This window comes from Salvelinus fontinalis, chromosome 24 (assembly GCF_029448725.1).
Source record: "Salvelinus fontinalis isolate EN_2023a chromosome 24, ASM2944872v1, whole genome shotgun sequence".
NCBI lineage: Eukaryota > Metazoa > Chordata > Actinopteri > Salmoniformes > Salmonidae > Salvelinus > Salvelinus fontinalis.
The window spans coordinates 3,446,561-3,474,315 of record NC_074688.1 but is presented as its reverse complement, the minus strand read 5'-3'; the positions used below and the strand labels follow the sequence as shown (position 1 = coordinate 3,474,315).

Here is a 27,755-nt window from a genome sequence, read left to right as displayed (position 1 = left end):
AGATGCATTCCTTCAATGCAAGCTGGACGAAGAAAGCAGCTTCATGACTACCTTCTGGACCCCCTGGGGTCGGAAACGCTGGCTCAAGCTCCCGTTTGGTGTCTCAGTGGCGCCTGAGGTATACCAACGCAAGCAGCACGAGTTACTGGCTGGGCTCAAGGGCATTGAACCCATCGCCGATGATATCCTGATCGTAGGCTGTGGTGAAACAGACGAAGAAGCAGAACGCGACCACGATGTGAAGCTCCTGGCACTGATGGAGCGCTGCCGATCAGTTAAGCTTCGTCTTGGCCTGAAGAAGCTGCAGTTCAAGGTGAAAGACGTCCACTTCCATGGCCACATTCTCTCGGCAAAAGGCCTGAAGCCGGACCCAGACAAGGTCCAAGCGATCCTCGACATGCCAAACCCGTCTGATGCAAAAGGAGTACAGCGTCTCATCGGCTTTGCAAACTATCTTGCAAAGTTCATGCCACACCTATCAGCAGTCTGTGAGCCTCTGCGCCGGTTGCTGGACAAAGACACACCATGGCACTGGCTACCCAAGCACGAGGCCGCAGTGCAGGAGATGAAATCTCTGGCTTCATCCATGCCAGTGTTGCGCTACTACGACGTCACGAAGCCTGTCACAATCCAGAGCGACTCTAGCCAAAGGGGACTTGGATGCTGCCTTATGCAGGAAGGCCAGCCCGTTGGGTTTGCCTCGAGAGCGCTCACCCCCACCGAACAAAACTATGCACAAATTGAGAAAGAGTGCCTCAGCATCGTCTTCTCCTGCCAGTGATTCCATCACTACTTATATGGTCGAGAGCTGGTCACCGCTGAAACTGACCACAAACCACTCATTGCCATATTCAGTAAACCTCTCCTCAACGCGCCCAAGAGGCTTCAAAGCATGCTCCTGACTCTGCAAAACTACAGCTTGAAGGTCATTTACAAGCCAGGACCTGAGATGTACATCAGCGACACACTGAGCAGGGCAACAGCACAATGTACAGGTAGAGGCACTGCCTATCAGCGGCAGGCCATCTGTTCGCTACAGCAGGAACAACAAGATGTTCAACAGATCAATCAGGCAGACTACTTAAACGTCACAGATCACCGCCTAGCCCAGATCAGGCAACATACTGACAAGGACGAACACCTACAGTCACTGAAGTCCATGGCTCTCGCAGGTTGGTCATATCTGAAAGAGGAGACACCTTTCACAGTGAGAGAATACTGGACCTTTCGAGATGAGATCAGTGTGCAAAATGGCGTCTTGTTCAGAGGTCAGAAGGTCATTATTCCCAAATCACTACGTCCAGAGATGCTTACCCGCATACACTCCAGTCACGTTGGAGGTGACGCATGCTACCGTCAGGCTCGTGAAACATTATACTGGCCAAACATGCAAGCAGAAATTAAAGACTTTGTCAGCAACTGTACCACATGCAACGAGTACGCTCATGAACAGCAAAAGGAAACCATGATGTCACACGAACTGCCCACAAGGGCCTGGCAAATCATCAGCATGGACTTATTCAGCCACAGACAAAAGGACTATCTTCTCATCGTTGATCATTACTCTGACTTTTGGGAAATTGAACTGCTCCCTGACTTGTCTGCAGAGACGGTCATAAAGCGCTGCAAGACGCAGTTTGCAAGGCAAGGTCAGCCTGACAAGGTAATCACGGACAATGGCCCACAATTCACTGCACAGTTCAAGCGTTTCGCCTCAGAATGGGAGTTTGACCACGTGACCTTTTCTCCAAGACACCCAAAAGCAAATGACAAGGCAGAATCAGCTGTCAAGATTGCAAAAAAACTGTTAAGCAGGGCCTTGCGCGACAGCAACGACCCATGGAAAGCGATCTTACAGTGGAGGAACACACCCACCGAAAACATGGACAGCAGCCCAGCACAACGCCTTCTGTCCAGACGTCTGAAGACTACTATCCCCGTAGTTAACAAGCTACTTGAGACCTGCGTCATGGTTGGCGTCACGGACAAACTGCGTCACAGAAAGCAGCTCGCTAAGTGCTTCTACGACCGGACTGCTCGAGACCTACCAGAGCTGGAGGTGGGTGAAACTATAAGGATGAAACCGCTGCCGGGAGACCACACAGGACTTTGGAGGCTGGGCACATGCCTACAGAGAGTTGCACCACGTTCTTACCTGGTGGATGTTGGTGGCTCCCTCTATCGTCGCAATCGGGTGGATCTGCGCATAGCAGAGCAGACAAACCAGAACATGCCATACACTCACCTAGATGAGCTGGATCACAGTCCAGGCCTAAGGGTAAGGGGTGCAGAATTGAGACATGAGCCAACTGAAGGTGAAGCTTCTACCCCACCAAACTCTCCAGCTCGTGGCCCTAATCCTACCCCTGTCAAAGCCAATACTTACTCACAGGTGGGTCGGCTGTGCAAGCCACCGGACAGGCTTACTCTGTAAGCAAGAGACTTAACTTGCTGTCTATTAATTAAAAAAATAAATAATAATTATTATTTTTTTTAAAGGAAGATGACAACTGAAGTAAAAAGAAAATGTCATGCTTTTCAATTGTTATGACTTGACTGTTAAGAACTCAATGTTATGCCGTTATGTTTGCACTTTCTGTTGAAAAGGATGATGTTACGGAGTCTAATTGACTAGCTGGACTGTTCCCCAGACTCCAGGCGTAGGGATTTGTACAATGCTTAACAAGGCTATTGAACTTGACATTGGTGTCTGTCTTTATTCCTTAATCCGACATATCATACAGAAACACCTGCCTCTGATTGAGAATCATACCAGGCCAAACAAAACAACCAACATAGAAAAACGACTATAGATAACCCACCCAACTCACGCCCTGACTAAAACAAAGAAATAACAAATAAACTAAGGTGCGAACGTGACAGTATCAACAGATGTGTACGGTAGGGCCGCCCAATTTCGCCATTTTTATTAATTTTGGTTGTGGAACTTCTATCTCTAGATATTCTGAATAATGCAAATTTGTATGGCTTAATCATTTTTAACAAAGAAATCAAAATCTCCCAACTGGCTGATGATACTACTATTTTCTTATTAAGAGACAAAGACCATGTCGCCCATGCCCTTAATACTTTAACTGCATTTTCTATTGCATCAGGATTAATGCTGAATGTTTCTAAATGTGAAATCTTATGTTTATTTGACTCTGATGATAAAGAAATAGAAAATATTCCTGTAAAGGACTGTGTTAAATATATCTCTCAAAAAACCACTTAGACAACATTTGAATTTCTCTCCTAAAATTAACTAACTAGCTAGTGGGAGAGTACTTCTGTCCAAGGCAGAGGGACTGTCTCGTTTTGTGTACCTCTCATTATCGTTATGTGTAAATCCAGCTAATTGTAAGGAGATTAATAAGACCTTTCTTGACTTCATCTGGAAAAATAAGTCTCACAAACTAAAAAAATCTGTCCTTTCTAACAAAAGAGTTGAAGGCGGTCTAGAAGTGTTGGATTTTGTTGACATAAATAACACATCAATACTGATTCGATGTGGTATTTCATTCCAAACAATGTGTTTAATAAATTGGGAGGTCTTACATTTTTACTGAAATGTAATTATATCCCTGAAAGATTACCTGCTAAATTGGCTAGGTTTCACCAATAAGGTTTAATGGCCTGGAAAATATGTTTCCTGCACAATTTTTCCCCACATAAAGTTATTTTGTGGAAAGATTCAGACATAACTGTAAGGAATAAGTCATTGTTCTACCCCAGCTGGCATGAGAGGAATATTGACTTTGTTCTTGATGTTTTCGACAAGGGTAATATTCTCACATATGAACAATTTATAACATTGAAAGAGTTTCCAATACCGTTCAGAGAGTTTATTTCTGTGATCAAAGCCGTTCCCAGTGGTCTAACTACACTTATGAAAACTCATCTTAATTTAGGGAATTGATCACAAAGTTTATCCAGAACTCAGATTGGAAGGCTTGGGCTTACTTGAGAGATCTTGTTGTAATAAATATATAAAGACAAATTCTTCATTCATAAAACCAACTTACACGAGAGGAAAGTTTTTCTGGAACATGCTTATGTAACAGTTGTTAAAGTACTGTGTGAACGAGCCCTGCGTGCTCAAATCATTTTGATGCACTATGAGAGGTAGGCATGCTTTTTCTGTCGTCTTCAGAAAAGTTTGAATATTTTAAGCACAAAGTCATACACACAGGGTTTTCTTCATGAATAATGTTGTATATTTAGAGGTTACTCATAAGTGGATGGTATTGTTAAGATGTAATTGTATTTTTTAGGATGATATCAACATTCTGAATTCAACATGTGGTTAATAGCTAGCTAAGGTATTGGCAGGCTATTGTATGTGTGAACGATGGCTAGCTCTTCAAATGATCCCAGTCCCTTGTATTGTGCATCTGTTGTAGAAAGAGGAGACGATTCACAGAACATATGTGCTATACTAATGTTTTCTTTTGGATGCAGGTATGTCGTTTTATCTATGTAAAATATGTTATGTATAATAAGGAGAGGCTGTACTATTTTTTTGTATTCAAAAATAATTTTGATGCACTATGAGAGCTGCAGGATGCACAGAGTCAATTCTGCTTGATTAATAAAACTATCTGATCTCTGAAGTCCACGTCTATAGTCTCAATCAACCACACACAAGGCAGAGTTACAGCGGTGGAATACAGCACCGTTTACACTTATTCCTGACATTGTCTGGAAAAATGCATGGTTAAGGCCTTACAAATATTGTATACCAAACAAAGTTAAGGAAGTGCACTTCAACATTTTACATAAGATATATCCATGTAATTCTATGATATCCAAATTTGTGGCTATTGATGATATCTGCGTTTTGTGTGAAAAAGAAGGTGAGAATCTGTCTCACTTGTTCTTTGAATGTAAATTTGTGTCAGAATTTGGGGAAAACCTTCCAAAATACTTATTTACCATTATGAACACTGCCTATGTTTTTGACATGAAAGATATAATTTGTTACTATTGCAATGATAAAATTACAAATTTTTCTGATTTAATTTAATTATGTTTTTAAAACATTAACCCTAGTGAATAACAACAAGAATAACATCTTCCTGAATTATTATAATAAGATATTTTCAGAGTGAATACAATTGCACAAAAATAATATATTTTTAGTATTATTTTATTGATCTTTTTTGTATGTTTGAGTATTTTCTTGTTAATACCTGTGTTTTGTTTTGTTAGACATGTTTGATGTAGCAATGTAAGTTGATTTTTGTATTATGAATTAAAAAAATTAAAAAGAAGAAAAATTCCTCGCAACAGTAACAAAGGGGCGCGGCTTGATAATGTCTCTATTATGACATCACAAAGCATGCAGTTAAAAATAGAGTCTTGTGTATTTTGGTTCAGTCATCGATATGGATGTGTATGAAGAAGTAGGTGTACCGGAGTTTGGTGCTACCTGGCCCGCCATGACGATGCCCGACCAAGGAGTGATTGATCAATTTACCATTTTCTTCACGCTTTTTCTTGGAGGACTAAAGAATGTAGGCCTGAGTACAAAACTAGACAAGGACATTTCCTGAACATAATGTGTGCCTGCTTGTATTGAAGTAGGCTAATAATGGTAGAAGTTTGAAGCGCTTGTGGCTGGTGTAGTCTATGGAGCTTAATGCAAATGTGAAATGGCTTTAGTTGAACGAGTAGTTAAATAGCGGTGGTGGAAAAAGTACCCAATTGTCATACATAAAAGTTAAGATGCCTTCATAGAAAATCAAGTAAAAGTGAAAGTCACCCAGTAAAATACTACTTAAATGAATGTTTTTGGTTTTAAATATACTTAAGTATAAAAAGTAAATGTAGCCTATAAATCATTTCAAATTGCATGTATTAACAAAACCAGAATGCACAATTTTCTTGTTTTAATTTACGGATAGCCAGGATCACACTCCAACACTTTTACAAACAAAGTGTGTTTTGTGAGTCCGCCATCAGAGGCAGTAGGGATAACCAGGGCTGTTCTCTTGATAAGTGCGTGAATTGGACAATTTTCCTGTCCTGCTAAGCATTAAAATGTAACAAGTACTTTTGGGTGTCAGGGAAAATGTATGAAATAAAAAGTACATTATTTAGGGCCTCCCCATAAACGCAGTGGTCTAAGACACTACATCGCAGTGGGGTTCGATACCAGCCTGGGGTTCGATACCAGGCTATGTCATTACCAGCCGTGACCGGGAGTCTCATTCGGCGGTGCACAATTGGCCCAGCGGGTGAGGGCAGGGTTTTGGGGAGGCTTAACTTGGCACATCTCGCTGTAGTGGTGGGCCCGGGCTCCTGCAGGCTGACTTCGGTTGTCAGTTGAACAGTGTTTCCTCCGACACGTTGGTGCAGCTAAAAAGTAAAAGTACTTTAAAGTACTACTTGAGTAGCTTTTGGGGGGATTTGTACTTTATTAAAGTACTTTACACCACTGGTAAATAGTACCCACAGAGATCCTTTATGGTAATCTACCTTTCATTCCATCTGATGTGAATTCCATAATAAATGGTAATGTGACATTTGTTTGTTTGTCCAGTTTCTCTTCTCTCTAGAAGAGGAATGGTTTGGAGCAAGCCATCCTGGAGTGGGATGGGAGCTCACTCTCCCTGCTGTCCTGGTTTGTTTTGGTGTGATATTCCTATGGAGGACCGTCCTTGCGGTAAACCTTTTGTATTATTACCATGTTACAACAATTTTCATACACTTCAACGTCCTATGGAAATGAAAGGAATTGAGGGAAAGGCTCATTTTGCAGTTTGATTGATCTTCTAATGATGTATGATGTAGTCCATGTTTGAACGTTGTTCTCATTGCCTTGTCTCTGTTTCTTATAGATCAAAAGCAGGATACGTCTATGTGAGTTGTCCTACCTTTCAATAAGTAGCTCAGATAAGGAGAAGCAAGCTTTTGTACTTACATTTTATACAGTAGATTTAGCTCCTTAGTCATGCCTGAACCAAGACTAATTTCATATTCCCCTCTGTATCTCCAGTGACTGAGACACAGCTAAACGTGAAACTCGCCCAGCTATCGAAAAAGAAATGTGATATAATGATTCAATTGTCTGAAATGGAGATACTGGTACGTTTCAGAAGCTAAGTAAGACCTGGGACATTCTGGACTTTAATAACATATACTTTTCCATGATCATTGTAACTTCTGTTCTAAATCTGGTTGGTTTTAGTTGAAGGACTATGACGCGCCAGTGAAAAGGTTGCGGGCATGCCTGCAGTCCTCTCAGGAGGATAATCAGGAGCTGGAGGTAAGCAGTCAGAGAACTCTGTGGTGGCATCTTTCTTACCTTTCCAAATGATGAGAGTTACAAACTACACACCAGTCAGAGTTATACTTAAACTACATCTTTAATAAGCTTTAACCTTTGACTTTCAACAAATCACTATCTATAATAAACCATTGAGAGTGACTACAGAAAAATACAAAGATCTTTTATAGCCAAGATACACCCCTCTCAACTTACATGACGAACCACAGATCTTAGGAACAGTTCACAAAGGTTAAGATTTGTATGAAAGATATCTATAAAATATAGCAGACAGTTACTGCTGTGTCAACCGTTCTCATTGTAAAGACCAGTGTCTGGCCCCCTCCAACTCCAAACTGGAATCCGTCTCACCCTGGTACGGTATAGCACGAAAACATTACCTTTACTATCTGGAATGCTCTTTAGGCTTCATTACCCAAAGACATCGTAAATCTTCTCTGTCAGTGCTATCTCATAGATGCCCATCAGTGGAACACACACTACTCTATTCTGTCGAATGTAACAACTATTATAATGTAATACAAGCGTAATAACATCTTACAAGCATTATAACATCATCTTGCAATTTTCCACGACAACTCTTATTCCTAAACCCCTTTAACTAGTTTCCCTGCCCTCTACATTTACATTTAAGTCATTTAGCAGACGCTCTTATCCAGAGCGACTTACAAGTACATACATTCATACTTTTTTTATTATTATTATTATTATTTTTTTTTTTGTACTGGCCCCTCGTGGGAATCGAACCCACAAACCTGGCGTTGCAAGCGCCATGCTCTACCAACTGAGCCACACGGGGCCCTACAGTGTATGACCAATGTGTCATCATGTCTAATAGACTGACATTGACTAATGTTTAGTTACTGGAAATGTATGGAGTTCTATAGGTGCAAAGTCAAATAACATCTGAAAATGTATTTGAACTATTAACTCACGGTCAAAGTATAGTCTATTTATCAATTAGTTTAATTGTCATGGTCAGACGTTTATCACACAGTTCACATTGAGCCCATCTCTTTTATCCCAAGAATATGAAGAAACAATGGGACATCAGAGCTGGAGAAATGGAGGCATTTCATCTACAGCTCCAGGAGCGTTTTGAACACATACAGAAACTGAAAGCTGTTGTAAGTCCATTACTGCTCAATCAAACTCACTCGTTTGGTATGATGATAAAGAGCTATCTTAATGGGTTTTATGTTATGGCTCCCAACAGTGGGGACTGATGGAACCACTTAAAGAGCATCACGGTGGGGATGCCAGGATCCCTAGTGCCACCAACACCCAATCTACCGGTGAGTAAATCACACAGTTTGATCAGCATATAAAAAGTTTGTAAACTGTTTATCGACCTACTAAGCTTACTTGTCAGGATTGTTCGAGGGTAGAAGCATACAGGTTTATCGACAACTAAATGTGCATTGATTTGTTGATCAAATAATCACCTTTGATACAGATATCAAGAGTGAGGAAAACATTGAGATCGAGGTCATTGTGATGAAGGATTCAACCTTAGTAAGTTAATGTATAGTCTGTGTAAGCCAGGAGACATTTGGTTCAGTTACTGAAATAAGTAGATGAAAAGAATGGGTGTGATTACAGAAAGGACCCTCTTTTCAGTTTACCCCAAAACTGTAAATACTATATATTTTACAATGGATCAGTAGTTTGCTGGCTCTAGCACTTAAAAATGCAGAATCTTCTACAGATCAAAACCACACTGGAGGAGGTGAACAGGGGTCTTCAGGGTAGGCTATGTTACAAACACACAACATATGTCCCACCAGCCAGAATCACTTTATTCTGTATTGATATTTTCTTTACTTTACATGTATGTCTGTTCACTTTGCAACAGACACAAATTGTCAGCTTGAAGAGAAGAATGCCGCTCTACATCAAGAACTCCACAGCACTGAGAAGATGTATAGACAGACTCTAAACGAGCTGTAAGTGGATTTTGATATTAGTTTGATCATATTAGGATTTGCTCTCATTCACATGACATGTACTTTGGCGTTTGTCTTTTCTCAGGACCAATGCCCTGATTCAAGGCAAACATGAGGAAAAGCAACATGTAAGTAAGCCTAAGACAGCCTGCCAAATACTGATCCATAACCGCTCAATAGTAAGCTAAACTACAAAGTACTTAAACAAAACCATAAAGCCCAGTATCAACACTCGTATTGGGTTACGTGATAGAATGTCTTTGCACACATTTCTAATGCAATTCTTGTTTTCTCCTCAGATTGACACGCTACAAGACAAAATCCAGACCATATCTGTAAGGAGATCATTCACTTTAAAGTTAGCTACTGTAGTTGCACTAAGGTGTTATTAGCTACGTTTTGATAGTTACTCTGTGTCTTGCTGTACACTAAGATATACAGTGCTGCTTGAATGTATGTGAACCCTACAGGGCTGCTCATTATTTTGCTATAAAATAACATATAAAATTCTTATCTAAACCCCAATTTGTAATATAAACATTCCAAGTAAGTGACAGAAACCAAAAAAATGATATATTTTCATTGTTTATTTAACAAAAGAGGTTTATTTAACAGAAACTCAGATTTGATGTGTGCAAAAATATATGAACTCCTTCAGTCAATAGCTTGTGGCACCTCCATTAGCAGCGATAACTTGGAGTAAACGTCTCCTATAGCCAGTAATCAGTTTCTGACATCTGTTTTGAGGGATTTTTGCCCACTCCTCCTTACAGAACTCAGCCAATTGAGTGAGGTTTGAGGGGTATCTGGCATGAACTGTCTGCTTCAGGTCCTGCCACAGAATCTCGATTGGATTTAGGTCAGGACTTTGACTTGGCCAATCCAAAACACAAATCTTCCTTCTCGTGAGCCATTCTTTGGTAGATATGCTTGAATGCTTTGGGTCGTTGTCTTGTTGGAAGCACCATTTTCATCCCAGCTTTAGCTCGTTGACTGATGGCCTGACGTTCTGTTGAAGAATCTCCTGGTAAAACTCAGAATCCATGGTTCCCTTAATGATGTGGACTCATCCAGATCCAGAGGAGGAAAAGCAGCCCCAGATCTTAATATTCCCACCACCATGCTTGACTGTTGGGATAAAGTTGTTTTGGTGGTAGGCAGTGTTGGGTTTTCCCCAAACATAGCGGTGTTGATTGTGACCAAAAAGGTCAAGTTTTTTTATTTTTATTAATTGGTCCAGAGAATGGACTTCCAGAAACATTCAGGTTTGTACAGGTGGTCTCTGGCAAAGTTAAGATGGGCAGTTTGGTTATTTTCTGACAGCAGAGGCGTCTTCCTAGCAACCCCCCCATGAATGGCATTTGGATTCAGTGTTCTTCTTATTGTTGAAGCATGCACAGTTACTTTAGATGCAAAAAGGGAGGTCTGCAAATCTCTGCATGTTATGTTTGGGTTTGCTTTTACCTGATTTATTATTGTTTTGTGGCTCTTGGGGATATTTTGGAAGGGCGTCCACTTCCAGGCCAAGTTGCTGTCATGTTAAATGCTCTCCATTTGTAAATGATTTGCCTCACAGTGGACTGAGCTCAAATCTTTTTAAGATGGTTTTATAGCCTTCTCCCAGACTGATGTGCTCTCACTACCCTCGTCCTGACGTCCTCTTAAATCTCCTTTCCTCTTGGCATGGTGTGCTTTGTATTCACCTGGATGGGTAACACCACACTGAGCAGGTTTCTTATCTCTATTATCATAGTCCCGCCCAAACTCTGTCCTAACGATCTCTCCTTTTATTGGTTCATTTGGTACCCAATTTTTTACCACCTTATTCTACATACCTACTGATTTAACCAATGCAACTTGGGGTTCACTTATTTTTGCACCTGCACTAATTCCTTTAAAAACAAAAAACTCTACTACACGCATGATTTCTTCTACACCAACATATAGTTAAATATAAACCTGTTGTCAGATCAAAAATACTGATTCTGATTATATTAAGATTTTATGGTAAATACTAAAATAATCTGTAATTGAACAAGGGGATTACATACTTTCAAATAGTACTGTAATTCATTTAATGTCTTTAGCTGAAAGCCTCTGCTACCGAGCATGCTCTGGCCATGGAGAAGAATGAGACAGCGCTACTCCGCCAGAGGTGAGTCCAACAGTCAATGAATTCTATTGAAATAGATTAGTGTCTGAGGCATGTCGAGTACTAAAACTCGACTCAGGACCATGCATGCTGCCACAGTTTCGGGGGGTTCGAGTCACTACTCGGTGTCTGTCCGTGTTCTTCCTCTCTGTCTTCATCCACATACCTGTCTCCCTAGCCTCTACTTCCTACTACAGCAGGAGATCGGTCTCCTTTAAAAAAATGAAAGAAAAATTGATTATTGATGAGTGTACATCTGAATTGATCCTATAGAAAGGAATTTCATCCCATCCTTAACCCTAAAACGTCATTTACATTCTATGACACTAAAAGCTACAACCACAACCCCTTTTTGTGGTCAGTTGAGTGCTTATGCCACGCTCACGTGCTCCTTTCTAGGAAATACGACTGTTTCATTCATGTGCTTTTTGGTTGGAATAATTATCCAAACAATATGGTTTTAGCTAGCTTGATAAACTAACTGACGTTGCTCATAATTACGTTAGCTAGCATCCTTAACATTGACAATATGGCCAAACTAGCTACTTTATCAAATGGCAAATGTCACCTAATTATCCATATTGACAAGGTTGTAGTTGTCAAAAACGGATTTGCTGTCATCTTTTGGATGAAACGGGAAAAGGTCAGTGGTGAAACGTCACAACTCGGCAAAAACTTTTCTCAGTTTCCCACTTGTAATTCCGATTTAGAGGGTCGTTCAAGTGAAACTTCCTAGTTTGAACTCGGCATTTTCGATAACTATTATGGCACGTGAACGTGGCATTAGTCAAGATCTACCCTGTTAGGGACATTTTGGGCACTAAGACCTGTGATTTCTTTCTAGGATTGTTCAACTAACCTCAAAGAAGCTGAAAATAGGAATACCTGGGTTCCTGATCAAGAACATTCCCAAGCGCCCGAAAACAACCAAGACCAACAAGCCCTTCTTGAAGACCTGCAAAGTTCTGAAAGCTTTCAAAGCACTATTCAAGAGATGAAGGCAATGCATACTATTGTACATTTGGTGCAATTATTCTCAGGACACGGGGTGAGGCAGAGTACAATAAATAAATCCAGATGCCTTATTCCATCAAGAAGTCTTCTTTAAAATCAACCAAGCTAAATTGAACACGTGTTTTATGTAATTTATATGGTAGGTCTCATTAGATATCATCCAACTGTTTAAAAATGTCTTTGTATGCAGATTTCTGCTGTTGCCATTAGGTAAGATACAACTCCATGGGGCTTACCTGCCAAGACCTCCATGGAAGCCACCATATCCCATCATTTACCAAAGACAAATGATAGGACAATGATGAAGTCTATTATCTAGGTCTCTTTTGGCGACGGGAAACCCCCACGTGAAGGTAGATTTGTCCCCACTTTGCAACCCAGGCTCTCTTTAGGGACCTGAGCTGCCCAAGAAACTAAAACATCTGGATATTTTAATAGCCGTAGATGGTTCACTTGAATGCTTTGCGCAGAAGGACGAGTGGACGAATAGATGTCCATTGGATAGCCGTGATCATATTGGCATCGTGTTTTCACAAGGACATAGGTCATGATTTGGAATTGTCAAATTTGTAGGCCTAATGACATTTTGTCATTCCTATTTCCTTACTGATAGCCAGCTAACATTATCATTAATGCAAAGTAGGGCTTGCTATTGGTAATAGTTCAATGCAAAAAAATACCAGAAAGGCATATTGATCATATCTGATGATGGCTTGTAATTCAATGTGGATATACAGTATAGTGCCCAACAATGTTGCAACCATGCTACAGGCGTTGTGTAGCCTGTTGTGATAATGCTGCCTTTTGAAGAAGAAAAAACAATGACTGACTAGCACTAGCCTATTCCACCACAATAGGTCGCTGTGTTACCATTTTTCCTCCCTTCCTCTCCCTCCCCTCCAACTATGGTCCTGCGTAGACTGCTGATGAGTTAATGCCATTCTGGCGGTTATTCTCTTAGATTTCGCTCCTTGGTCTGGTCGAGACCTGTGGCAGAGGCCAAATTGTAGACATAATGGTCACTGTCATTGCAGGCCTTTTAGAATTGTGCTTCATGACCAATTTGAACATTTCGTAGACTTGCATTCGGCAACAGATAATCCTCATCAATAGTGGGGTTGAGGCGTACTGTTTGGGAAAGCCCATCCTTTGTTAATAGTTTAAAAATGCTTCTTGCAGACCAGGGTTGGCCGCATGTGGTCTCGTTGGGCAGGGGGCTTGCCTTGGAGGAGATTGGCCATTAGTTCCGCTTCCTTTGACTCTGTAGCGCACGGGCATTAGTAGAACCTCGCTGAATAGGCATCTGTTGCCTACGCAAGCAGGGCTGCTGTGTAGTACTAGTAGCCTAGTAGGCGCAGCAGCGAGACCAGCAGGCGAGCAGAGTCGTCGCTGGCGTATACAGTGGATTTACAATAGACGAACGCGTTGAACAGCGGCGCTTGAACCAGAGGAATAGTGTTGACCGTTCTGAAATGGCAGCAGAATCAACCCGGAGATTCACGAAGAACCTGCTCAAGCCCGGGAGTGCGGCGGAGATAAGGCAGACGGCATCCAATGCTGTCAGACATTCGGCAATGACGGTGAGTCGATGGGAAAAACAAAGGTTACGACTGCACCTTCTTCAGTAATGCTGAGTAGGCCTATATTATAGAGCTCGATGTGTAGGGTTCCCCCTGTGCCCTACAATGACGCTATATAGCCTAGAGCCACCCATTGATTGTGAATTGACTGTTGGAGATGCGAGCAGCACCATTGCAGCCTGATCCTGACGTTCAGAATTGTGTTGACGCGATTTGGGTTTAATGAACACAGCTGGTACGTTTGAATTGTGATATCAACTGTGATATGCCTGCATGTTTGCGGCGAAGGGAAGTTTGTCTTGATGCTGCAAGAGACAATGTTGCATTCATGTAAAGGATTTCCTTAAATGGGCTACAATGTTGCATTTGAGGACATGGGTCGAGGTTTGTGAATGCTTATCACTTAATAACGTTGACCACCTCAAGGTTTTAAAGGTATCGAGATTTGCTGCTCAAATCGAAGTAGCTGCGTATTCTCTAGTGATTTTCGGTATTTTCCATGCTGCCTCGTTAAAATAAATAAATAACGGACCTGGTTGTAGCCTAGTCTTGGGCTTTCCGCGGGAAATGCCCTCCTGCCTCTAGCCGAGGATGCTGAATGACGTATGCAGTAGTAACATCAGCCCAGTTGTGTGTGTGTGTGTGTAAAGAAAAAAAAACAGCGGTGCGATGGGGTGAGACAACGTAACTTATTTTACCACACCCATTCACAAATTTCAGGATGGATTGGCATTTAATTAAGATAAATTGGCTCTGGAAGATGTGTGTGTTGTACCTACCAGTGGAGGCTCCTCAGAGTAGGAAGGGGAGGACCATCCTCCTCAGTGAATATCATAAAAATAGTGAAATATTAAAAAAGTTTTATAAACTACTCTAAAACTACTAAATATATTAATATTTCACCCCAAAATGTATTAGAACACACAGTTTTGCAATGCATGTCAACAGTAGCCTCAACAGCACACTCTGGGGTAGGCTAATGGTGTAGCCAAAGGACAGCTATTTTCTGTCCTCTTCTGGGTACATTGACTTCAATACAAAACGTAGGAGGCTCATGGTAGTCACCCCTTACATAGACTTACACAGTAATTATTATGACAACTTCCGGAGGACGTCCTCCAACCTAATAGAGCTCTTGCAGCATGAACTGACATGTTGTCCACCCAATCAAAGGAACAGAGAACGAATCTAGTACTGAAAGCATAAGCTACAGCTAGCTAGCACTGCAGTGCATAAAATGTGGTGAATAGTTGACTCAAAGAGAATATCGTTTAACAGTTTTGAACAAATTATTTTCTTCAAATATGAAGGAGAAGCGAGAGAGAGAGAGCTATATTTTGTTGTAATTTTTTCACTTGCACTTTACTTAGCTAGCGAACGCAGCAAGCTAGTTTAGCCTAATCAAACAACCAGCTCAAACAGAGAGGGATGCTATGTTAGCTAGTTGGCCATGGCTATCCAACACTGGAACTCTTCCAAGTTAAGGCAAGCTTTTGGTTTTATTAAGTTATTGCCAACGCGGCCGGCCGGTGTAACTGCTTACTGTACTGCATGACTACATGATTGTTTGCTAACGAGTTAGTTCTAGTAGCTATGTTGACTATGACATTAGTAAATATGGTGACAACAATGTAGGCTGTGTGTAGCGGATAGTGGTTATGGCATGAAGGTTTGGCTTGGAAATAATTTTTTTGCCTGGTCACAGTCCACAAGCAAAGGGAAAAGGTGAGAGGAGGGGAGCGTGTAGTTGCGAGAAGGAATATACAATGAACAAAGTGATTATGCTGTTTGTAAGTGACTGCTAGCAACGTGATCTGTGTTTACAGGACACAGATTCCTTTGAAAAAAAAGTCTCGGGCATGGATCAGAAAACCAGCCAGTATCTTGTGTGACCACCAGTTGCTTCATGGAGAGCGACACATCTCCTTCGCATAGAGTTAGTCAGGCTTGTTGGTTGTGGCCTGTGGAATGTTGTCCCACTCCTCTTCAATGGCTGTGCTAAAGTTGCTGGATATTGTCGGGAACTGGAACACACATCCATCCAGAGCATCCCAAACATGCTTGATGGGTGTCATGTCTGAGTATTCATGCCATGGAGGAACTGGGACATTTTCAGCTTCCAGGAATTGTGTACAGATCCTTGCAACACGGGTCCGTGTATTATCATGCTGATACATGAGGTGAGGGTGGTGGATGAATGGCACGACCATGGGTCTCAGGATCTCATTAATGGTATCTCTGTGCGTTCAAATTGCCATCGATAAAATGCAATTGTGTTCGTTGTCCGTAGCTTATGCCTGCCCATACCATATCCCCACCACGGGGCACTCTGTTCACATCAGCAAACCGCTCGCTCACACATTCACTTGTAGCAAGGTACACCTGTTAATTGAAATGCATATTTCCTATGACTACCTCATTAAGCTGGTTGAATGCCAAGAGTATGCAAAGCTGTCATCAAGGCAAAGAGTGACTACTTTGAAGAATCTCAAATAGAAAATATATTTCAATTATGACCACCTCATTAAACTGGTTGAATGCCAAGAGTGTGCAAAGCTGTCATCAAGGCAAAGAGTGACTACTTTGAAGAATCTCAAATAGAAAATATATTTTGATTTGTTTACCACTTTTTTGGGTTACTATATGATTCCGTATGTGTTATTTCGTAGTGTTGATGTCTTCACTATTATTCTACAATGTAGAAAATATTCAAAATAAAGAACAACCCTTGAATGCCTAGGTGTGTCCAAACTTTTGACTGGTACTGTGTATGTATAGACAGTATATCAATAGAACAGGTGTGTTGTCTGTATTTCAGGGCAGGGTATCGGGCGGAGGCCGGCTAGTAATGACTTTTTAAAACACTAATGGCCTGGCGATTTAAAAGCTGCTTTTCAGTCTCGGTCCCAGCTTTTGATGCACCTGTACTGTCTCCGCCTTCTAGAAGGAACAGGCCTTAGCTCGTGTGGCTGACGTCCTTGATGATCTTCGTGGCCTTCCTGTGACACCGGGTGTTGTAGATGTCATGGAGGGCAGGCAATGTGCCCCCGGTGATGTGTTGGGCTGACCGCACCACACTGGAGACCCCTGCGTTTGCGGGCTGTGCAGTTGCTGTACCAGGCGGTGATACAAAACATTTCTTCAGCCTCCTGAGGTTGAAGAGGCGCTGTTGCGCTTTCTTCACCCCTCTGTCGGCGTGAAGGGATCATTTCAGGTCCTCAGTGATCTGCATGTGGAGGAACTTGAATCTTTTGACCCTCTCCACTGCGGCCCCGTCGATGGGGATGGGGCCGTGCTCTCTGCTGTCTCCTGTAGTCCACGATCAGCTCCTTTGTTTTGTTGACGGAAAGGGAGAGGTTAGTTTCCTACCACCATTCCCCCCGGGCTCTCACTTCCTCCCTGTAGACCAGGGCTCTCACTTCCTCCCTGTAGACCAGGGCTCTCACTTCCTCCCTGTAGACCAGGGCTCTCACTTCCTCCCTGTAGACCAGGGCTCTCACTTCCTCCCTGTAGACCAGGGCTCTCACTTCCTCCCTGTAGACCAGGGCTCTCACTTCCTCCCTGTAGACCAGGGCTCTCACTTCCTCCCTGTAGACCAGAGCTCTCACTTCCTCCCTGTAGACCAGGGTTCTACAACTTTGGCCCGCGTGTGAATTTATATTTAATTGTTGGACATAAGACTGTAAAAACACAAGCATATCAGCTCTCCAACTCAATAGAGACACAGTATATATATGTGATCATATACAAATGTCAGCAGTTTTTGAAATGATTATGTTTTAGTTAAATATTATATCTGTTTGGGCTTCTTGCGGTCAATTTGCAGTCTACAAATTATTTGCAATTATGTTTCGGACCCCTGACCACCCGCTAAAGAAAAAAATAACCCGTGGCTGAATCTAGTTGATGATCCCTGCTTTAGGCTGTATTTTCGTTGTTGGTAATCGGGCCTACCACTGTTATGTCGTCAGCAAACTAGATGGTTGAGTTGTAAACAATAAATATTGATGCATTACAAGCATGCATTAAACACAGTCTGCAAACATGAGAAGTTAATTAGTGGGTGATGTTGATTTCAGAACCAAAGTGGGGGAGGGGGGGTTTAGGCTACTTTGTCCCCCCTAATCTGATAGTGGTAGTGGGGTGATAGATTCTTAGTCTCCCTTATGGCTCAGATTAGGTGCCTACATAGTATACCCCATAGACATACATAATTTACACACACACACACACACACACATCAGCTAAAACAGATCCAGCCCAAAGAGACCCAACTCATTAGCTATATCAGCAGCAGATTTAAATTTAGAATGGAAAATAAATGTGTTTATGCAACAAATGTGAGTGCATTGAACCAAATGGTACTGATTCGTTCTCTAATCGCACCGGATCGCTTCAAACTACGTTCCAAACTAAAACGTATTGTTCCTGTATCATATCAGAGCCTATGTATCTAGATACATATCGAATTGTCTTGAAAGGTAAAGATGCACATCCCTAGTGACTAGTTTCCCTACAGATGAACCAAGATAAAGGTCAGAGTCACCCTCCATCTTTCCCCATAGGGCCTGCTGGGTCCTGTGCCTCCTGAGGCTGATCAGCTTCACTGTCTCATCAGCCCTGAGTACAGGCGGGGGGAGAGAAGGCATAGAAATATTATCTATGTTATATTTATATGGGGGAGGGGAACATATAGGACCTCAATGTAATTCTATGGAGGGAACCGCCCAGCCAGGTTTAGTGTCCATTGGAATTTAAGTCAGTTTTAGGAAGTAAACTGAAATTCCATAACATTTCCAAGGGACTTCTCAATCAAGCCATTTTTGCATTTGAAATTCAAATCACTTCCTGGATTGACTGTCTTCAATTCTAATCGACCCGAACCCTGTAACCTAGAAGCCGGTAGTAGCCAGTAACACACACATTTTGCTGCACCTGCTCTAACATCTGCTAAACGGTGTACGCGACCAATATACTTTGATTTGATTAGGACAGCCGGCCTCTCGTGTACTTCAAGCGCCCTTACAACATAGCGGAAGATCGAATGTGTTGCTGATAACACAATGGCGTTGGCATACTATAATAACAGTCAAACACTTCTATTATTTGTCATTAAATGTGACATTTTCCTGCCTCTCGCTTGATATCAGATAGACAGGAATATGAACTACAATGTCAAGAGCTCTTAATCTTGTCCACGAAGATGGCAAGGCACACAATGTTGAAGTCTTTCTCTTTGAGCCGTCTGACAGGCTAGTTTCGTCTCTCTCGCTCTCTCTACACTCTGAGAGCGAGACGGTTAATCTGATCCGTTTTCTAGCAATGCATGATGATGGATTGTGTAATATCAGTTTGTTCTAAATAACAACACAAAAGTACAAAAACATTATCTAGGTGGGGTCAGGGCTCAGGGTAGCGGCAGGGTAGCCTAGTGGTTAGAGCGTTGGACTAGTAACCGAAAGGTTGCAAGTTCAAATCCCCGAGCTGACAAGGTACAATCTGTCGTTCTGCCCTTGAACAGGCAGTTAACCCACTGTTCCTAGGCCGTCATTGAAAATAAGAATGTGATCTTAACTGACTTGCCTAGTTAAATAAAGGTTAAAAATAAAAACATTTTAAAAATGAATTTTTTAAAGGGTCAGCACCATCTCTCCTGTCAATCGACATCAAATAGTTGAATACGTAAAGGAAAAGCCGCTGCCGGAGTGGTTGTTTGAGTCTGCGTGCACTGTAAACGTATAGGTGTCGAGAGAGACAGATGTTGTATAGACCAAGAGAGTAAAAAGCACTGTGGAGTTGAGTATGAAGGGATATACTTTACCAGGCATCTGAGGGACAGCTGTAATAAAGGTGAGACACTTTCCTTTTATCCCCTCTCTCTCTCTCTCTCTCTTCCAGATCTTCTACCTCAAAAAGCACAAGAATTAGGATTTTGATACCCGCCATCTCAGATTGTTCTGAAATTGTTTCTGTTAGAAACAGATGAGATTGGCATTCCCGCATCATTGTTGAAATATAATTTGATCTCTGAGAAAGATGGAAAACTGGTTCTGTGTCTGACAAGTAGTATCCCCTGTTCAGAGAAATTAGTCATTGAAGTTGTTAGGTTTATGTCTCAATTTACATCCTGATATGACCAGGTTCTGACCACTAGATGGTGCTGTTCCAGGCGATTTTGTATTGTATTTTTTAAGAATCCCCCTCAATATTAGAGTGAAAGATGGTTTCCTTACTCTGTAAGCATTCTATGGGCATGATATGACAGCAATCCATGTGTTGGCTTTGTTTTCCACTGTTTCAAATAGGTACCATTCACTTGCATTGGATTTGTGCTACACATGGGGTGGCAGGTAGCCTAGTGGTTAGAGCGTTGGACTCGTAACCAAAAGGTTACTAGATTGAAACCCCCGAGCTGACGAGATAAAAAATCTGTTGTTCTGCCCCTGAACAAGGCAGTTCCTAGGCTGTCATTGAAAATAAGAATTTGTTCTTAACTGATTTGCCTAGTTAAATATATATATATATTTTAAACATGCTAAAAAGTTAGCATTTTAAACAGTGGCCAGGTAAACAAAGCCAAGCATAGGTTGTCCCTAAACTGCTTACAGGATAAGGAAACCAATATGTAATTTGGGTGAACTGTCCATTTACCATTGAGGGGAGTGGAATTCTTTCAAATAAATATCCCCTAATAGTAGAAACAGCACCCTCTAGTGGTCAGAACCTGGTAAAATCAGGATGTAGAATGGTACATAAACCTAGCAACTTCAATGACTAATTTCTCTGAACAGATGTTAAAAACCATCACCAAATTCACTGAGAAGACATAACATAGGATGAAGAAACAATACTCCAAGCCACAGCTCCATACTACTTGTCAGACATATAGAACTTATACTGTATACTCCAGTGGAGGCTGGTGGGAGGAGCTATAGGAGGATGGGCTCATTGTTATGGTGGTCATGGAGTCAAACGGGGTTCCCATATGTTTGACGTATTTGATACCGTTCCATACATTCCATTCCAGCCATTACAATGAGCCCGTCCTCCATGAGGGGCTTTTGACAATTTCTTTGGATTCCTTATTGTTAGAGAAATGTTTGTTCCATATTGAATGTTAGTACTATATTTATTGAATATTCTATGATTCCTATAAATTAAAAAAATGCCAATTTGGGTGCAATCGATTAGCTTAATTTCTCAGGGATCAAATTATATTTCAACAAAATAATGTTGAAGGAATGCTAATCTTATCTATCTCTAACTACAGAAATAATTTCAGTGGCCTCCCGAGTGGCGCAGTGCCACTAGAGATTCTGGGTTAGAGTCCAGGATGTGTCGTAGCCGGTCGCGACCAGGAGACCCATGGTGCAGCGCACAATTGGCCCAGCGTCGTCCGGGTTAGGGGAGGGTTTGGCCGGCAGGGATGTCCTTGTCCCATCGTCCACTAGTGACTCCTGTGGGTGGCCGGGCGCATTGCACTCTGACACAGTCGCCAGGTGTACGGGTGTTTCCTCTGACATATTGGTGCGGCTGGCTTCCGGGTTAAGTGTGCATTGTGTCAAGAAGCAGTGCAGCTTGGTTGGGTTGTGTTTTGGAGGACGCACGGCTCTCGACCTTCGGGAGTTGCAGCGATGAGACAAGACTGTAACTACCAATTGGATACCATGAAATTGGGGAGAAAAAGGGGTAAAAAAAACAAGTTACAAAAAAAAAAAAAGGATTTCAGATCAATCTGAGATGGTGGGTGTCATGGCTTTGCTGAAATGACATGGAACCACCCTCTGTCTCATCTCTTTCTCTCGCTCTCTTCGTCTCTCTCGCTCTTCATCGCTCTCTCGCTCTTCATTGCGCTCTCTCTCTTCCCCTCTTGGCACCTTTTCATCGCTCTCTCTCTCTTCCCCTCTTGGCACCTTTTCATCGCTCTCTCTCTCTTCCCCTCTTGGCACCTTTTCATCGCTCTCTCTCTCTTCCCCTCTTGGCACCTTTTCATCGCTCTCTCTCTCTTCCCCTCTTGGCACCTTTTCATCGCTCTCTCTCTCTTCCCCTCTTGGCACCTTTTCATCGCTCTCTCTCTCTTCCCCTCTTGGCACCTTTTCATCGCTCTCTCTCTCTTCCCCTCTTGGCACCTTTTCATCGCTCTCTCTCTCTTCCCCTCTTGGCACCTTTTCATCGCTCTCTCCCTCTTCCCCTCTTGGCACCTTTTCATCGCTCTCTCTCTCTTCCCCTCTTGGCACCTTTTCATCGCTCTCTCTCTCTTCCCCTCTTGGCACCTTTTCATCGCTCTCTCTCTCTTCCCCTCTTGGCACCTTTTCATCGCTCTCTCTCTCTTCCCCTCTTGGCACCTTTTCATCGCTCTCTCTCTCTTCCCCTCTTGGCTCCTTTTCATCGCTCTCTCTCTCTTCCCCTCTTGGCACCTTTTCATCGCTCTGTCTCTCTCTTCCCCTCTTGGCACCTTTTCATCGCTCTGTCTCTCTCTTCCCCTCTTGGCACCTTTTCATCGCTCTGTCTCTCTCTTCCCCTCTTGGCACCTTTTCATCGCTCTGTCTCTCTCTTCCCCTCTTGGCACCTTTTCATCGCTCTGTCTCTCTCTTCCCCTCTTGGCACCTTTTCATCGCTCTGTCTCTCTCTTCCCCTCTTGGCACCTTTTCATCGCTCTGTCTCTCTCTTCCCCTCTTGGCACCTTTTCATCGCTCTGTCTCTCTCTTCCCCTCTTGGCACCTTTTCATCGCTCTGTCTCTCTCTTCCCCTCTTGGCACCTTTTCATCGCTCTGTCTCTCTCTTCCCCTCTTGGCACCTTTTCATCGCTCTGTCTCTCTCTTCCCCTCTTGGCACCTTTTCATCGCTCTGTCTCTCTCTTCCCCTCTTGGCACCTTTTCATCGCTCTGTCTCTCTCTTCCCCTCTTGGCACCTTTTCATCGCTCTGTCTCTCTCTTCCCCTCTTGGCACCTTTTCATCGCTCTGTCTCTCTCTTCCCCTCTTGGCACCTTTTCATCGCTCTGTCTCTCTCTTCCCCTCTTGGCACCTTTTCATCGCTCTGTCTCTCTCTTCCCCTCTTGGCACCTTTTCATCGCTCTGTCTCTCTCTTCCCCTCTTGGCACCTTTTCATCGCTCTCTCTCTCTCTCTTCCCCTCTTGGCACCTTTTCATCGCTCTCTCTCTTCCCCTCTTGGCACCTTTTCATCGCTCTCTCTCTTCCCCTCTTGGCACCTTTTCATCGCTCTCTCTCTTCCCCTCTTGGCACCTTTTCATCGCTCTCTCTCTTCCCCTCTTGGCACCTTTTCATCGCTCTCTCTCTTCCCCTCTTGGCACCTTTTCATCGCTCTCTCTCTTCCCCTCTTGGCACCTTTTCATCGCTCTCTCTCTTCCCCTCTTGGCACCTTTTCATCGCTCTCTCTCTTCCCCTCTTGGCACCTTTTCATCGCTCTCTCTCTCTCTCTCTCTTCCCCTCTTGGCACCTTTTCATCGCTCTCTCTCTCTCTCTCTCTTCCCCTCTTGGCACCTTTTCATCGCTCTCTCTCTCTCTCTCTCTTCCCCTCTTGGCACCTTTTCATCGCTCTCTCTCTCTCTCTCTCTTCCCCTCTTGGCACCTTTTCATCGCTCTCTCTCTCTCTCTCTCTTCCCCTCTTGGCACCTTTTCATCGCTCTCTCTCTCTCTCTTCCCCTCTTGGCACCTTTTCATCGCTCTCTCTCTCTCTCTTCATTGGCGCTGCCTGTCTCACGTTGGCGTTCCCCTCTATTTTTCCTCTCTGTTGTGTTTCTCAGTCCTGTCCTGCGGACTGCACAGCTCCAGCACATTGGTCGTTCCTCTGGGTTAGCTCAGGCTGACAGAAAGATGTTTTGTGTGTGTTGGTTTGAGTGCCTGGTAAAATGCACACAACATCCTCTGCAGGCAAGAGAGGCAGGTCAATCTCTCTGTGGGGCCTAATATGAATGTGAGGGGAGTGGGTGTTCGTGTGTTCCCGGGAGGGCGGACATAATGTGTGTGTGTGTGTGTGTGTGTGCATGCGTGCTAGTACCAGATTGTCATCGTTTGGACTGAGTCCTCCTCCGTCATCACGATCTGTAAACGGTAACTAGGTGACAGCTGTCTGTCATCTAGAGGCCAAGCCTACCTGCTGTGTTCAACCTGCCCTATGCCCAGGCGATTCCTAGAGGATGCCCGGGCACAGTGCCATGCCAGACCAAATGCCAAATCTCAAAAGACATCCCAGTATCATGATATAATGCACTACTTTTGACCAGAGACTATACAGAGCTACCACGTAGGCCTCTGGGTCGAAAGTAGTGCACTATATAGAGAGTAGGGTGTCATTTGGGAATCAGACACGGAATCTCTGCTGCCCTCCTGCTCCCACTTGGGAGCGTACACACCCTCTCCCCGTGTGGCTTCCGATCCTGGCTTGCTTCCTGATCTGGCAGGGCTGTATGGGAATGGGCAGGCCAAGACTTGGATGGACTGACGGGCTGCATCTTCCAAGTAGCCATAGTACAGATGTAGGAACTTAATTTGATCACCCTGTTGCAGTAGTACTTTCCTGCAAGGCAGGACATCTTAAACTTGTAGTGTATTTGAGGCTTACGGAAAATCTAGCAACTCCTTCAAAAATGCCAATGAATTATAATCCACATATTGATGCCGCAGGATCATTTTCCTGCTGTAGCATACTGGCTCAAATTAAGATCCTACATCTGTATATACGGAAAGGCCACATAAACCTTAAAAAGGTCGAAAATGATTTTCCTTTTTCTTCCGGCTCTTCTGGTTTCCATGCCCTTTAGTCTGTTTTTGTCCCATGGACATTGTCAGGACTGGTGTGACTGTGTCCCTCTCTCCTTTCATCTCGCTCTACATCGTTCTTTCTCGCTCTCTCTCTCTGTCTGTCACTCTCTTAGCCTCTCTCACTGCATGCCTTGGGAGCAGAGATGGGAAAGGGCAGAAGGAGGAGGGGCTATGGCAGGATGTGCAGATGTCGAGGACCCCCCCCCCCTCCATTTCCTCTGTTCTTTTCTCCTCTCCTCCCTTCTCTCCTCTCCACTACTTTCTTATTCTCTTCTCCTCTCCACTCCTTTCCTTTCCTCTCCTCCCTTCTCCCCCTGTGTCCCCTGATGAAAAGGGCTCAGTGGGGGGTTGTTCTCTCTCTCGCAGTGGGAGGAGGGGGTTGACGAGAGGAATGCCCCTGCTCTCCCACAACATCTGTATGCAGACTGTTCTCTTCCTCTCCTTCTCCTGCCCTCTTTCTCTCGCTGACCCTCTCCCAAACCTCGACCAATAGGACTCTGAAAGGTTCTCTTCTCCTCTTTCACACCACACACATGTTTGTTTTACTATTTAATCGATTCCCAGTCAAAATCCTATTCTCCTTATAACCCAAACGTCTAACCCTTATTCTAACCCTAATCCTAAACCTAAAATAGCAGTTTTCCTTGTGGAGCGAAGTGTCCCCACTTGTCAGAATTTTCCTTGTTTAACTATCCTTTTGAGGACTTCTGGTCCCCACAAGGATAGTAGAACCAAAAAAACACACACTCTCCTCTCTCCTCTCTCTCCGCTGGGGCTTATCCTCCTTCACTGCTGCACTCTATAACACAGTAGACAGTAGAAACAGTGTCGAATGTAAGATGGCGCGGAAGAGGATGGCTGACCTTTTACATGCCCGTAACCAATCGTGCTCTTTTGTTCGTTTTTTAGCGTTGTTTGTAACTTTTATTTTTGTACTTATTTTGTACATAATGTTTGTTATTGTGTTACTTTTTATTATTCTTTACTTTCGTTTTATTTGTTAAATATTTTCTTAAAGTGTTTCACGGTAAGGTCTACACGTGACAAATAAAGTTTGATTTGATTTTGACCCGAAAATGCCTATAGGATAAAATATACCCACGATAGCATGAAATCTAATGTTAGATTGAAAAAAGTGACAGGAGAAATACTGTACATGCAATAGAGAATGTTGGTGTTAAACATGTACTTTGTCCAGAATGGCACCCTATTCCCTATGGGCCCTGGTCAAAAGTAGTGCCCTAAATAGGGAATAGGGTGCCATTTGGGACGAAGAGAGCAGAGAAATTCCCTACACTCGCAGTGTAATTATGGTGAGTGGGAGAAGAGGATTAGTATGTAAGGGAGGGGTGGAGAGAGGCAGTGCTCTTTAGTGTGTTATTGAGATGATGAGGTGCTGCGGGTTTCTCCTGCTAAACCCTCTAAATGTACCCTCATATGGGAGTAACACACACACACTCACACTCGCAGTAAGCTCTCCATCAATGTCTCTGGTGGCAAGAATCGAAAGTTTTGAACCATTATAAACTGGGTGGTTCAAGCCCTGAATGCTGATTGGCTGAGAGCCATGGTATATCAGACCGTATACCACGGGTATGACAAAACATGTATTTTTATTGCTCTAATTACGTTGGTAGCCAGTGTATAATAGCCATATGGCACCAAGGGGGTTTGTGGTATATGGACAATATACCACGGCTAAGAACATCCCTTAGCCGTCGTATATTTTCCATATACCACACCCCCCCGTGCCGTATTGCTTAATTCTATACCGCAGTGCATCTGACTGAGACAGACAGGCAGAGGAATAACAGTCATCAGACACACAGGCAGACAGAGCAGTGACCGTCAGTTCACCCCATGTCCCACGGTCATGAGTCACGTCAGACTGAGTTCCAGAGGGCTCAGACAGGCTAGATGGTGATGTTGTGGTACTGCTACTTCTATGCCGTGGGTCCCTGTATACATCTATATCTCTGTTTGAGTCGCAGAGCGACGGATATGTCTTAAATGCCACCCTATTCCCTAATGTAGTGCACTACTTTTGACCAGGACCTAAAGGATTCCCATAGTACACTGCTTTTGACCAGTGCCCTATCTAAGGAATAGGGTGCCATTTAAGAACTAAGAATGTGTGTCAACCAGAGCGGCTCAATGGGTGGTGGTTGGAAGCGAGCTGCTGTCATCCCAGCTCAGCTCCCTCTCCGTGACGCATCATCACTCCACGTCAGGGCATGAGGACTTGCCTGACTGGTTACACTTTGTCCGTTTGCCCTGTAGTCATCACCTGTGTGTTGTTCGGTCTCTGTCCCAAATGTCTGGGTGTATATGGTGAAGTTGCCCCTAGACGCTGATTTTGGGTCAGTTTAGCATTTTCCCCACTAAATGGATAAGGTTAGGTTTGGGGGAGAAGCTAGATCTGCAACCAGGGGAAACTTCATCCCGGAGCAGTTTTCTTTACACGAATGCCACTTGGGGTTGTTTATGAAGTAGTGGGAACACCTACTGTTTTGATAGTGTATAAAGCTACACACCTAAATGCGTGTGTAGCGGATGGCTAAGTAAGCATCGTTACTGCCTTCCTCAGTAGAAACGTGTAATAGTGCCGCCCCTGGCCCACCACAACCATGGATTTGGGAGGCTAGTGGTTAGCACGCTAGCTTCCCGGAGTACGTTGTGGCGTGGGCTCGAATCCCAGGTCTGCCATGGCAATGATGGAGCACCTTAACACTGCACATGCATAAGGAGCTTAAGAGTTTGCGTTTAGACTGTGTTTGAGGATCGGTGTGAACCAGACTCGGTCTCACTGTCTGGGGCCCATTTATAACCAATGAAGGGAAAAATGGAAGCTTGCCTGGTCATTACTTTGTGTCTGTGTGCGTCCCAAATGGCACCTCTTTCCGTATATACTACACTACTTTTGACCAGGGCCCAGAGCTTTTGGTCTGACGGTTAGAGTCTGGTTCTCACCAATCCTCAGGCATGGTGTA

General features: G+C 43.3%; 3 protein-coding genes across 4 annotated transcripts in view; 2 read left to right on the top strand and 1 right to left on the bottom strand.

The window, feature by feature from the left end:
- LOC129821774 (histone-lysine N-methyltransferase 2D-like) overlaps window positions 1-27,755 on the bottom strand; it is a 78,101-nt gene that overhangs the window by 46,494 nt on the left and 3,852 nt on the right. The window lies entirely within an intron of this gene.
- Window positions 7,012-12,626, top strand: LOC129821776 (uncharacterized). Its single transcript, XM_055879414.1, has 11 exons — window positions 7,012-7,089; window positions 7,193-7,270; window positions 8,320-8,418; window positions 8,508-8,586; window positions 8,748-8,806; window positions 9,000-9,039; window positions 9,147-9,237; window positions 9,323-9,365; window positions 9,537-9,572; window positions 11,325-11,392; window positions 12,234-12,626. The coding sequence occupies exons 1-11, from the start codon at window positions 7,060-7,062 to the stop codon at window positions 12,385-12,387; spliced, it is 777 nt and encodes a 258-aa protein (XP_055735389.1). The 5' UTR covers window positions 7,012-7,059; the 3' UTR covers window positions 12,388-12,626.
- The window catches only part of LOC129821773 (dedicator of cytokinesis protein 10-like), a 175,742-nt gene continuing 161,327 nt past the window's right edge, over window positions 13,341-27,755 (top strand). For both annotated transcript variants that reach the window (XM_055879405.1, XM_055879404.1), the window contains exon 1: window positions 13,341-13,983. In XM_055879405.1, coding sequence (XP_055735380.1) covers window positions 13,876-13,983 — 108 coding nt within the window. In that variant the 5' untranslated portion in view covers window positions 13,341-13,875. The remainder of the gene's footprint in view (window positions 13,984-27,755) is intronic.